Source organism: Erpetoichthys calabaricus, chromosome 9, assembly GCF_900747795.2.
Source record: "Erpetoichthys calabaricus chromosome 9, fErpCal1.3, whole genome shotgun sequence".
In the NCBI taxonomy this organism is placed as follows: Eukaryota; Metazoa; Chordata; class Cladistia; order Polypteriformes; family Polypteridae; genus Erpetoichthys; species Erpetoichthys calabaricus.
The window spans coordinates 94642383-94656775 of record NC_041402.2 but is presented as its reverse complement, the minus strand read 5'-3'; the positions used below and the strand labels follow the sequence as shown (position 1 = coordinate 94656775).

The 14393-nt window shown below is 35.7% G+C and overlaps 1 protein-coding gene across 2 annotated transcripts in view; it reads left to right on the top strand.

Annotated features, from left to right (window-relative positions):
• The first annotated feature begins 760 nt into the window (after positions 1 to 760).
• Positions 761 to 14393, top strand: part of LOC114657962 (transient receptor potential cation channel subfamily V member 5-like) — a 46876-nt gene continuing 33243 nt past the window's right edge. For both annotated transcript variants that reach the window (XM_028809953.2, XM_051932089.1), the window contains exons 1-6: positions 761 to 908; positions 7855 to 7952; positions 8034 to 8156; positions 8297 to 8437; positions 9697 to 9795; positions 10712 to 10887. In XM_028809953.2, coding sequence (XP_028665786.2) covers positions 778 to 908; positions 7855 to 7952; positions 8034 to 8156; positions 8297 to 8437; positions 9697 to 9795; positions 10712 to 10887 — 768 coding nt within the window. In that variant the 5' untranslated portion in view covers positions 761 to 777. The remainder of the gene's footprint in view (positions 909 to 7854; positions 7953 to 8033; positions 8157 to 8296; positions 8438 to 9696; positions 9796 to 10711; positions 10888 to 14393) is intronic.

Below are 14393 nucleotides of genomic sequence, written 5' to 3'. Positions count from 1 at the left end.
TAAACTGTTCTGAATTGTATTTTTATTGTGGTTGTGTTTTGAAATTCTTACAAATTTTTAAATTTAAGATGTTTGGTAATTTTAATACTTGCTGTATTATTTTTCTGTGATTTTTATGTGCCTATTGCACATATCTGCATACATGTATATCTACTCCTGTCAGACTACTGCATGATTACACATTAAGCAAACCCCCATGTTGTGTTTAACTTCAGCTGAAACGTTCTACTGAATCATTAAAGCAAGCTTGAAATTAAAAGCTTTAAATAGGCTATGCAGAGTCTCTTCCTATACATTGTGGACAAGTGTACAGCGCTTTCTGAAGATTTTAGTATAGTCTTTTAAGATCAAGAAAATAACATTATTTTGTATAAAGTGATAATCTCTAAATATGACTGTGAGAAATTAAGAATGATCTGTTAAACTGACCAAGAAGCTGAGCTTTTTCTTTTGAAAAGCAACTTTCAGTCTTTAGGGCCTTGTTGTTTCTTGGGTTGCATTAATTCCTGAGGCTCATAGTTGCATTTGTGTGTGTGTATATAGGAGATTTTCATCCCTAAAATATTGCAGTACAATCACACTTCTTGTGAATTGAATTTCTTCAAGATGAATTAAACTGTTTTGAAGTCGTTGATTCACTTCTTGGAACGGAAATTCCGAAGAATGCAATTTCTTGACTGCCTATTACTAATATTGCTGCATAAAGAATACACAAAGTAAGTTCACAAATATCACAAATATATTTTGTCATTTTTTTCTAGATAACTAACCACCAATATGTCTCTTCCACTACCTCTAAGAGCCAGAAGTTTACTATGTAAGTGGTGGAATGAGCTAGTGTATCGATATCAACACAAGAAAGACTGGAAACAAGAGATTGATGAAGCTCACCTAAAACAAAGTCAGAGGTAAGAAATTTTAATAAGGGAAAAAGAGATAACATTTTGAATTGGATATTTTTTAAACTGTGAAACACTGTTTTGTTGCGAAAACACTTTTGTGCAAATTGCTTCACTTACCAATAGTGTTTTTATAATAATAAAAAAAAATTTAAATGTAATTTTTTTAAATACAATATATGTTTGCTTAACGCATTAAAATGTTCTTTTCTTTGTTTCTGTAGCTGTTGTGTTACCTCAAAACGCCAAAAGATTTCAACATCACAGTTATGATAATGTCAGTCAGTCATTTTCCAACACGCTATATCCTAACTACAGGGTCATGGGGGTCTGCTGGAGCCAATCCCAGCCAGCACAAGGCGCAAGGCAGGAACAAACCCCGGGCAGTGCGCCAGCCCACCACAGGGCACACACACACACACACACACACACACACACACACAACAAGCGACAATTTAGAATCACCAATGCACCTAACCTGCATGTCTTTGGACTGTGGGAGGAAACCGGAGCACCCGGAGGAAACTCACGCAGACACAAGGAGAACATGCAAACTCCACCCAGGGAGGACCTGGGAAGAAAACCTGGGTCTCCTAACTGCAAGGCAGCAGTGCTACCACTGCGCCACCATGCCGCCTTATGATAATGTATTGTTAATATATACAGATAGGGGTTAAAAAAACAAATACAGCAAATTCCCCACATCACAATCCAATCGAGCATCTGTGGGAAGTGCTGGAGAAAAAGTCCAATTTTGGAGGCCCTATGTCACAACGTACAAGACTTAAAGGAAAGCTTACCCAATTGCTGAATAGTTCATTTTGTGAAATAGGTATGTCTACTGAAACTTTAGGTGAGTCAGCTGCCAACAAACTAATAATTATTTCTCTCTGTTCACTTGCCCGTAAATTCAAGAAACTTGTGAAAACCAGACACACCCAGGTTTCTCATTAAAAAGACTAATTGACACTAAAGTTACTTCAATTTTAAACATTCCTATGTCAGGTTATTTCTGGGAGGAATATAAAACTTATTTCCCCTTTATATACACTATTTATAGGAAATATCGTACATGCTTTTAGTGTTTATTAATATGTGTTATTCACGGGTAAATGTTGACTAGTTGATATTGACATTATCACCAATAAAGGATCATCACTCAATAAAAAATATATAAGAATGAGTTCCAACACCAAAAATGTTTAAATCACTGTCCTACATGGTTATTTCTTATACAACAAAACAGTAAGGTCTGCGTGTCAGATCCCTCTGAGCAATCTGATTCGTCAATTTGGCTTTGATTAAGCATTGAAAGAGGAAGTGTAAGTGTGAGACGCATGAGGAGAAGTAAAGGCGTATGAGGCATGTTGTGAGAGAAGGTGAGTATAAAACCGGACAGGATGTGACAAAGGCACCTTGAAAAGAAGAGCCTGAGAAGCAAGCTTTACAGGCATGCCTTTTAAAGTGGGAGCACAAGTTAATAGATGTTTAACACACGCAAATACAAAGGAAAGGCGCTAAAGATACACATAGGGCAAGAGCTAATAAATATTTTTTAATTATTCTATTATTTAAATTTATTAAATTAAATTTATTGTTTATTTATTATTATGGATGATAAATTGGACTGGACTGCCAATACTGATTCTCTTTGCAAGAGAGGACAGAGCCGGCTATACTTCCTTAGACGACTGGCGTCCTTCAACATCTGCAATAAGATGCTGCAGATGTTCTATCAAACAGTTGTGGCGAATGCCCTCTTCTACGCGGTGGTGTGCTGGGGAAGCAGCATAAAGAAGAAGGATGCCTCACGCCTGGACAAACTGGTGAGGAAGGCGGGCTCTATTGTAGGCATGGAGCTGGACAGTTTGACATTCGTGGCAGAGTGACGGGCGCTCAGCAGGCTCCTATCAATTATGGAGAATCCACAGTATCCATTAAACAGTATCATCTCCAGACAAAGGAGCAGCTTCAGTGACAGACTGCTGCCAATGTCCTGCTCCACTGACAGACTGAGGAGATCGTTCCTCCCCCAAACTAGGCGACTCTTCAATTCCACATGGGGGAAAGTGTTATTGTCTGTTTTTACCTACATTTTTATTACTCTTTAATTTAATATATTTTTTTTGTATCAGTATGCTGCTGCTGGAGTATGTGAATTTCCTCTTGGGAGGGAGGGAGGGAGGGAGGGATGTATGTATGTATGTATGCCTCTCTCTCTCTCTCTGACTGGTACCATAGCTAGTACTGTATACATTTATTTATATATATATAAATTCAGAGGCAGCATATAAATGAATGAATAACAATGCTTTATAAAACAGTAGGTTTTCCAAGAATATGGGATAACAGGGTCCACTTGTACACATGTATTAGAATTTAGAATTTGTGATAAAAGCCTTGGTATACACTTGTACTTTAACGTAAAGCAAAAGGTTCATATTGGATGAGCATTAGGTGGATTACAGGCATTCTGATATGTGGTGGTTAAGCAGAAGTTGCCTTTTGTATAATTTCTAATTTGGTTTTCTGAAATTAGTCACCGTGAGGAGCTTGGCATTTCCATTTGAGGTGGTTTTGACAGCTCAAAGGAATGCACTGGAGCATGAAAGATTGTATCCTCTTGACACAATGAATGGATTCAATTTATTGGTTTCTGGCTTTTAAGGAAACTTCAGGAAAATCCTGTATGCTGCAATAGTTTTTATTACATTCTTGGCATCTTCAGTGTAACTTGATTCCTCCAACATGAGCTACGCCTCAGATTTTGTACACCTATGTGCATACTGCTATTGTCTCAAAAGCAGAACAGTAACTTGTATTCCTCTGTGCATGAGTGTAATTTTATTCTTGTCATATACTCCTAATCTGTTTTGTTTTGTTAGAACTACCCTCAACACATCCATGTTTTTCTTCACTGTTTGAAATTTTTTGTTGATTATTTCCTTGGATTATTCAAATAAAGCATGCACCCAAAATGTTTAAAATACAGTTGTTCCATCTGTCAAAATTAACCTTTTCTAATTGCATTATTTCTTTGGAACTATTCTTTTTAGTGGTTGTTTATTAATGCTACAATGAAAAAGCGCCAAATCACTCTATGCACTTGGGGTTTTCTGTAAGTGCTTACAGTACTGTGTACTTGGCTGTACCTGGATCATTGTAATTGACATCAGATTTTATACCTTGGGTATCAAATCTTTTTCATGTTCTTTTTGAGTGACTTTGATCCAAATTCACTTTAAGAACCCACTTATTTGAACAGCAGCTAAAGGCAGGGGTCTAATTCTGGGTCGAGCATTTTCAATTACAAGACTATCTCATGTATCCTCCCACACTTTTTACTGGACCTCTGTCTAGTAGCCAGTCAGACTAAGCTCCATACATGTTGAGAGTGGGAGACAACTAAAGTGATGGTTTAAAAAGAATCCATGTAGAAGTGAAAAGAATATTCAAATCCAAAAAAATAACCAAGCCCAGATTTGTAACTCCAGTCTTCTGGAGCTATGAGGCAACATTGCTCAACAATGCGCCATCATCCTCTCTTAACATTTATTACAAACAAAGCAAATAACACTAACAAAACATTTTTAGCAGAACCAAACTAAACTTTCGGGGAAACAAACATAGCCCATATTGTACATATGGTGTATTTACGCAATATTTGATGGAGATATATTAAATTGTGTGGATTTGCATACCAGACAAACTCACAGTCAGCTTTATACAGGTTGTTGACAGGTCTTTTAAATCAGTTTTTATAGATGTTAACAAATATAACTAACCTTAACCTACCTAGTCTCACAAGTTCAACTAGTTCTTTAGTCTCAGGGTGAAATGCCGACAATTTCATAGCACTTTTTTACCAAATATATGTTTCAGCTGTTTCACTCTTAACTCATTATTGCCAAGCCAGAAACTGGTTTTCCTCTTTCCCTAAATTATGCTAAGCCTGAAAATAACACATGTAAAAACACTATTCAAACACTGCAATTAACTGCTTACTCTTCCATTTTTTTCCCACTGCAGGAGTAATCTGCTGTATAGTGTACTTTCAGGGATGCTCATGTCTTAGATCAGGTCAAATTAAAAAGTTACCTTTTGTTAACACATTTCAAGGAGATCTCTGGTCTGGGACTAATGATTCATAATTTCAGTGAGATATGTATGTGTTTTGCCTTTTGTTTGTGTTTTTCTGTTTTTAATTTTTGTTGTGTGTGGGCGTGTGTGTGTGTGTGTGTGTGTGTCTTGCGTTTCTTTTCTTTTCCAATCAATGTTTTTAGCTTGGTAGGTGCTTTCATGTATAATGCAAAAAGACTTGGCTCCCAGTGGACCAATGTGCACCACACAGATGAAATTTGAAAATCATTAGTGACTATAAACATGATAAACTACATTACTTTTATATAAGAATCATGAGGTATGCGTTGTATGATATCAAAGCGATCAGGTGAGCAGAACAATGTAACAAAAAAATTTAATTGTTAATATCTGATTTGAACATTTATAAATCAGTTAAAGACAGAAAAATAAATTAGAATCATTAGAAGAAATAAACCAAAGACAGAAATATGTAAATAGACTGTAAGAAAAATTAGAGGTGGTGGAAGAAAATGAAGGTAGCAGCAAAGAAAAGTTTTTTTTTAACCCACATAATCCAAAGCAGGATAATCGGGGGGGAATGGGGGGGGGGGGGTTGCTGAGCCTATCCCAGCTAGCATAGGGCACAAGACAGGAACAAACCCTGGAAAAGACTCCAGTCTATCACAGGGTGAACATACATGCACACACCAAATACACTCTAGGGCCAATTTAGCATTGCCAATTCAGCTAACCTGCATGTCTTTCGACAGTGGAAGGAAACCCATACAAACGCAGAGAGAATGTGCAAACTCCAAGCAGAAAGGATCCGGGGCATGTTCTTTGTGGAATTGATGTTCCGTCTTGAATTTGTTTAAAAATGTATGGTTAATATTTTAACTTTGCTTCAGGTAATTTTGTAACAACTTGTTTGGGTCAAAACAATTCTTATAAAATATTTGTAACTCCATTTGTATTTTTTCATGCAAACAGGATATCTCTGATCTGGAACAGTTGTGAAATTATTGTAAAGTTGAAATTGTTTTGTTAAATGATGATAAATCCATTTATTCCTACAAAAGCATAAGATTAATTAAGCCTATTTTTTATTATATTTTTTCCTCCTTCCGTTTCCAATTGTGCATTAATCATATTATTAGAAATATTCCATGGGACTGAAATAATTTCTGTTCTTCTTGTGATATAATGTTGGCCTCTGAAATAAGTCATTAAAAGATTGACATAAACAGTTACAGAATATTCCAGTTTGCTTTGGGTGGTCTTTTAGTAATAAAGTAACTTATTATACAAACATAAAGAGCCAATAAACAAAAACAAATTACATTTAATTAATGTAAAATGTTCAGTGGGATCACACAAAGGGTTTGTTGCAGTTTCCTTATTTTGAGAAATTCATTGGAATTTTCTATGCTCATGACAAGCAAGAATGCCTATGGCAAAAAAAAATGTATGCAGTATACTGTATATATGTGCTAACAGACTGTTTCCTTATGAAAAAGGAATTACTAAAACATGTTGTCAAACCAGTTAAATGAAACTTGCTTATGTCCACAGGCTGTCATTTGCCAGGAGGCATTTATTACAATAGTTACTGTATATACCCCGTAACAATTTTTGCTCCATAAAGGTGACATTAGAGAAAAATGTTGTTTTAAGTGATTCAATAGGTACTATAGGTTTTAAATGAAAATGGTATGAGTAATTGTTCACTTTTACCAAATTTACATAATAAAAAAAAAATGGTCTATCAAATGCATCATGGGCTAAAAAATACTTACAGAATGAGCTGTCTTCCAGGTGCTGTACAAAAGCTTTGCTAAATTTACCATTTTGACAAATAATCTGTCTATCTTGTATACATTTGGAAATACATCCATCCATCCATCCATTATCCAACCTGCTGTACCCTAACTACAGGGTCACGGGGGTCTGCTAACACAGGGCGCAAGGCAGGAAACAAACCCCGGGCAGGGCGCCAGCCCACCACAGGGTGCGCGCGTGCACACACACACACACACACACACACACACACACACACACACACACACACGCACACCCACACACACCAAGCACAAACTAGGGACAATTTAGAATCGGCAATGCACCTAACCTGCATGTCTTTGGACTGTGGGAGGAAACCAGAGCACCCGGAGGAAACCCATGCAGACACGGGGAGAACATGCAAACTCCACGCAGGGAGGAACCGGGTCTCCTAACTGCGAAGCAGCAGCGCTACCCACTGCACCACCGTGCCGCCCTTGGAAATACATTTTTGCTTATTTTGCAGTGTTTGATAAAGATCATAATTATTTTATTGCCAGTTGGTGAAAAAATTTTGCACTGCTTAGATCTGGGCAATTGGCAGTGTATGTCTTGTCTATCAAAGTCAAATGGCAATCTTCAGTCCTGCAACTCATTTTATTTATCCCGTATACAGAATGTTGCCATTTGGTGAGATTATACATATGCAGTACATTAAACTTTTTTGTCCTAATATTAGTTAAAGCAACTTATGATTAAGGTTTGATAGTTTTTTTTTTTTAAATTTAAATTAAAATTTTTAAATTCGACATACAGTAATCCATTTCTGTCAGCTCTAAATTCAGAAGGCTCAATCTGTTAGGAGTTCAAGAGTTCCTTACTATTGGTCTTTTAATAAATATATATTCATTTATCTATCTTTTTCAAATTAAATCAATTTATTACAAAGGTAGTTTTTCAGGCACACGTGCACAAAAACTTCTTTCTTTGTGTATTTTATTACATTACATTGTTCCTGGAATCAGCATGGATGAATTGCCCTTTGGCACCAAGTTGTTTTTCTCACATTTGTTGTTGTTCTGTCTTCTTTTAGGATTAATGAAAGCCCACTTTTATTTGCTGCTAAGGAAAATGATGTGACATCCATTAAGAATTTGATTATTAGCCCATCAGTTGATATATTTGAAAGAGGTACTTTCTTTGACAAATACCCATTCAGTATACTGTATATTGATGTTTCAGTAAAGACAGGTTTTATACAATCCTCATTAGGTGCTGTTGGTGAAACTGCCCTACACGTTGCAGCTTTCTTTGATAGCCTGGAAGCTGCTGTGGCTCTAATGGATGCAGCACCTGCCCTTATCAATGAACCTATGAACTCGGATCTCTATGCAGGTAGTTGTCATCGCTTAACAAAGGAATGAATTGTTTCTGTTAAATATATTGAGTTCATTCAAGCTCTCTATTTCTTTTCAACTATACTTGTTCATGCTACTAATTTAGAATTATTGGGTTTTTTTTTTTTTGACTTTCAGGACAGACAGCACTGCACATTGCTGTGGTAAATCAAAATATTAATCTTCTCAAGGAGCTCATATGCAGGGGAGCTAATATAATCACACCACGTGTGACTGGGTCTTATTTTCAAAAGAATACACAAAATCTTGTGTATTTTGGTAAGTTGGCCTTTAGATAGAATTACATTTTGGTGGGCTATTAACCTTTATAACGATTTATTATCATTATCAAGAAACATTCCCATTTAGTGCTTTCTTAAACAGTTAAACATCCATTACCATTCAGCACATGTTGCTATTTTACTGGCACTTTTTGCACCCAATTAATTTCTTTTTTGAGGGAGCTGTAGAATTCTACCAACATTAAAGCAGAGAGAGAGAGAGAGAGAGAGAGCGCAAATGATCTTTTTAATAACCGTTTCAAAAACAGAGCAAAACAAGGCTGACAATAAAAGCTCATTTTAATATGAAATAATTTAGTGGATAAATTGACAGTTACACAGATTTTGATTTTTATTATATTCAGACCCCATGTGTATAAAGGGGTCCAAGGCTCTATTGAAATAAAAGAATAAGGAAATACTAAGTTTTGCAAATAAAGTAGTTCAGGCCTATCAGAGACACAGTGAACTCTTCAGTACAAACTGCATTTTCTCATAGTTAGTGGTTAACCACAACATTCATCCATCTGTTTGCTGAAACCTCTTGAAGGAGCCAACTGAAGGTAAACTGGGCGGCCCTCACTAGGATACACACATTTACACCAGGAAAATTTTTATTCAATTATATTGCGTAAAAAAAAAAAAAAAAAAAAAACGCAATTGTTTAATTGAAAAACAGACATGATTTTAAAATTTGTCTTTGAAAAGATTGAATTAAGGAGAACTTGTCTGGTCTATAGTCTTTATTAGATGCATTTTATAAATGAGTTTACTGAGTACAGTACATCTTCTTCTTTCGGCTGCTCCCATTAGGGGTTGTCACAGTGGATCATCTTCTTCCATATCTTTCTGTCCTCTGCATCTTCTTCTGTTACACCCATCACCTGCATTTCCTCTCTCACCACATCCATAAACCTTCGCTTAGGCCTTCCGCTTTTCCTCTTCCCTGGCAGCACTATCCTTAGCATCCTTCTCTCAATATACCCAGTATCTCTCCTCTGCACATGTCCAGACCAATACAATCTCACCTCTCTGACTTTGTCTCCCAACTGTCCAACTTGAGCTGAGTTCAAACTGGCCCTAGTGTGTGGGTGCATAATGGATAGGTGCCAGTTCCAGGGATTATACCTGCTTTGCACCCAGTGCTTGCTGAGATAGACATCAGCTTTCTTGTGACCCTACTCTGGATAAGCAAATATAGAAGGACGGATGGATAGATGAATTGGTGAATAATTGCTTTTCTCCATTGAATTTCAGGTGAACACATTCTGTCATTTGCTGCCAGTGTTGGGAATGAAGAGATTGTGAAGTTGTTGATTGAAGAAGGGGCAAATATCCATGCTCAAGACAGTTTGGGTGAGCTATTTTCAAATCAGCTTTTTTCTTTTAACCACCTTCACTTTGCAGCATTATAAATTTTAATTATTTTAAACAGGTAATATTTCTGTCTGTTTGTGACTGGTAACAGTGGTGGTGGACTTTTATTATAATTAGTTTATATCCTACTCATCATTAAATTTTTAATTAGAATTTTTTTACCTGTTTATTAAATTCCTTTACACATTTAAAGAACATCACATGCAAAAGTGCAATAATTCTGTAGTGTATTTTCCTTTCATTTATTTAAAAGCATCGATAATTGATCCATTGAAAAATTATTGGATATAAATGGCAATGGATGGGCTTCTCCTCTTGAATCACTCACTATTTTAACAATTTCGGTATTTTAGGTTTAGAGAAAATATTAAACACATTTTATGCTGACTAAATCCAAAAACTAGTAACTATTGTATGCATTCGTTAAATAGATGTATGAGAAGAACATACATGTCAACGTATAACTAATATTCAGAAATAAAACAAAAAGCAGGAAGATGTTTTGCTTCTCATACGATTGCAGTATGAATTTACAGACCTTCTAAATACTCCCATAACTCCCATCCCTTGTTTACCTTTTAAGTATCTAATATTTTCTTTTCCAAAGCATTGTGCAAATTAATATATCTGGCATTTATCTTAAATGTGTAAAGTAAAGAAAAGTTTATATACTCCTGTTAGTGTAGTGTCTACTACATCTGTTAATTATTTCAGTTCTTCAACCCTCTTGTGATCTTCCCAATAATATTTCCTTATTGGCTGCTTTTATTGGCATGTTTTTGGAATATTTGCATTATTGTGTAACAGTGAATGTCTGTTTCTTTATTTATCAATTTAGTTGCTTTTATTGTCAACTATATTCACTAGTTTTGATTACTTTTTCCGTCTTTCTCAGGTAACACAGTTTTGCACATACTGGTTTTTCAACCAAACAAGAGCACCTCCTGCCAGATATTTGATTTAATTATGTCATATGATAAGCCAAAGGGTGGACAACTCTCTTTAGATTTCATCCAAAATCACAATGGCTTGACTCCCTTTAAAATGTCAGCTGCTGAGGGGAACTTGGTGGTTAGTATTATTCCAAATGTTTCTTAGTGCATTTTATTAAATATATATTTGTAATTGCATTTTATTAATATACTATTATGTTCACAATTAAGTAAATGAGTAGCATGGATGAATCTCTTCGGTAACATTATACTGAAATTTGGTCTAGCTTTATGTGCATTAGGACAGTAACATGTATTTCACACAATTTAAAATCACAGCAGTCCTATTCTTATGTCTGATATTGAGCTGGTAACTATCCATTTCTGTTACTATGTCGATGTGTAAATTAAAATAATGCTAGTCAGTGGCGAAGTATTTGTGACCCAGCAGTGATACACTGCAAGCTAACTTGATAGAATTAGTTAGAGGTATACAAGAGCCACACATGATTCTTTGTGAATGTGTCTACATTTTCAAGAGTTATACATTTAGACTTTTTTTGAAAGTGTGGTTCACCCTTAAATATTGTATATATTAATTAGATAATGAAGAATCAAAGAGGTGTTATTTAATAAGAATAAAAAAGTAATAAATCAATAACTGTGTGTAAACCTACAAACAACTCGACAATTTATGTGAAGGGTGGCAGGAACTGAACATTTTACGTAAAACTCTTTCGGCTTTTGGATATTCAAGGGTATTTTAAAATGTTATCTTTCCTGTAAATAAAAGTTAGAAAAACTTAATGTCCCTTTTCATTTTTATAAAGTAATCCAAAGGGTTGTAAAATATTCACTAATGTTCTCTCTGCTTGCTATTGGTTTTAAGTATACAATTTCAGAAAACACAACCTGCAACTTTGGATAAGTGTCCGATAGCAGGGCTCCATGGTTGGTATAGTGTTTAATGTCACTTTAGGGCCCGTTTATACTTCACGCTCAGAACGTTTACGCACACGCATCATGGCTGCCCTGCATTCCCAGAGTTCATTTGACGTGTCCTATGAGCATGTCCTCAGAAATTAATGCGATGTGTATGCAAGTTTCAGTACTAGCAAAAAGTCGGGGGAGGCACTGTGATCAAGTTGGAACATAACGTCAGAGTCTGCCTTTACTATCTACATGTGACAGAAAGCTGCTTTGAGGATACTCCGGGATCGATGTGCGTGCTTTGATGTTTGAATAGTTCGATGTGGTGAAGCAAAATGCCGACATACAAACGCATTCGTGGTGCTTTTATATTCACCAGCGTAATGACACAATACATTTTAAAAGTCTCACATACCATCTTTTTTTTTTCTGCACCTTCACAACAGCAGCAGAATGTATTGCAGCATATTTGAGCCACAGAGAAAAAAATTAAGGACATGGTGAAATGTCTATTTTGTGATTTAAAGTGGAAATTTCAGCTTTAATCTCGAAATGTCCTCTAACCTCATAGTTTACTTTATCATTAAAGTAGACCATCGTAAACTTCATCTTAAAACCAACCTAGTTGTTAATCACTTCATGCTTCTGGGGCTTCCTCCTGAACTGACAGCAGCAATTGCCACACAAAACACATAACATTTATGATATTCTAGCTCTCTGCACATTTAGAATCCTTAGATTTATTCTTGATCTAATTTTCACGATGAAATGCATTAAAGATGTATGTTACATTTTACAGATAAGTCGCTAACTTCATTTAAATATTGAATACTGTTTATAAATACACATGTGGGTGGTGGAATGGTGGCAGAGTCACATCCCTGGTGTTCCCTGCCTGGAGTTTGCATGTCTTCCTGGTGGGTTTCCACAGTGTGCTCCGGTTTCCTTCCAAAGACGTGAAGGTTTGGTGATTTTTTGATGCTAAAATGACACTAGTGTATATGTATGCTTGTGTTCACCTTGCGATGAGCTGATGCCCCGTCCAGGGATTGTTTCTGCCTCATGCCCGATGCTAGCTGGAATGGGCACATCCCTGGATTGATGGATGTAATCTTTAAACATGCATCCTTTTCTGGGATATTGTGGCAAGATGTCCTCAGATTTTAATGGATGTTTCATTTTCTCACTGTGATGATATCTCGCACTGCCACCTGGTGGAATCTTCCAGATTTACATAAAGTATGCATGCAAGTATAAACAGTTTGCTTGCGTAGAAGTAGCATCCGCTTGAGCACTTGTCATGTGAAGTATAAACCCAGCCTTAGTGTGCACACATTATTTATTTTTATTAATGTGTTCCAGTATCCAACAGCAATAGATTACTCTTTGATACTGAAACAAATCACTATTTAATAATATGTTGGTTAGGTGGGCTTTACTCTTCTTTCATTCAATCCTTCTTTCTCTTCTCTGATAAATTAAAAAGTACTCACAAGTGCCCTGGATACTCTGCTTGGTAAATACAAAAGTTGAAATATTTGGTTCAGTCCAGAATAAAGTTCTTCAGGCTAGGAATGGATAGCAATCAGTAGAATTCAGTCTTATCTACTTTTTCGTCTCCACTAGCCCAGGGATGTTTCATTCGTTTGGTTCAGAAGAAGAGACTGTCTATCCATTAGCTCTTAAAAAAAATTAGAAAGGTTTTTTTGTTTGTTTGTTTTTTTCAAAACTCATTTTAATTTTCATCCAGGGTTTTTTGGTCTGTTTAAGGGACACAGTCTAAAACTGTTGCTTGCTTTGCATGCTGTTTTTATAAATGTCTCATATGTATTTTTTTAAGATTTCATGGACTACTGCCTCAACAATATGTTTTTACTGTTCATTTTGAGTAATTTTGTGATTGAATCTTGTGAAGAATATAAATTGTATATTAAATGTCAAAGCAACCCTTTGCAAAGAAAATTAAAGTTTAGCACCAAGCACTGTTGAAAATACAGTTAACGGGGCTTAATAGTGTGAGATAGAAGTGCATATGCTTTTCCTGATATAGATGAGACATTATGAGGCAAAAGTACAGGATGTTTAACATAGTTCAGCTAAATTATACACAGATAGGAATACAGAAAGGATTTGACAAAATATTTCTTAATGTCTCACTCCTGTGTCTTAAAACAAATCAAAGTGTTCTAAACTATTCAGCAACACTCTGTTGTACCTACTACTGTATGGTAACTTACATCTTCTATTTACTAACTACATACAGAATATTGTGGCAATTTAGATTTGAAAGATTTAGAGAAGAGTGTTGTAGCAGTTAGTGAGTGCTGCTTCACAAATTTAAGAGATATGGATCAAATCCCATGGTTTGATCAATGTCGATATTTGGTCAAATTAACCTTTTATGAAACTTAATATTGTTCTTATTTTGTATTCCTATTGCTTCCTAATACTAATAAAACCTCTCTATTTGTGATTCGGAGTATGGATGTTAAAATGAGAAATGCAGATAGGTAAAACAATGAGTAGAACTGCTGTCTCACTGGTATGGGTTTGTATCTCACTGTTGGTCTACAATTTGCACATTCTCCTCCTATCTACACAAGTTTTTTTTCTCTGACATTTAAAAGGTGAGCATGATATAGGGCTAAATTAGAATGTCCAATTAATCTATGTGTGGACGTATTTTGAGGTACACTGGTACCCTGTTTGCATACT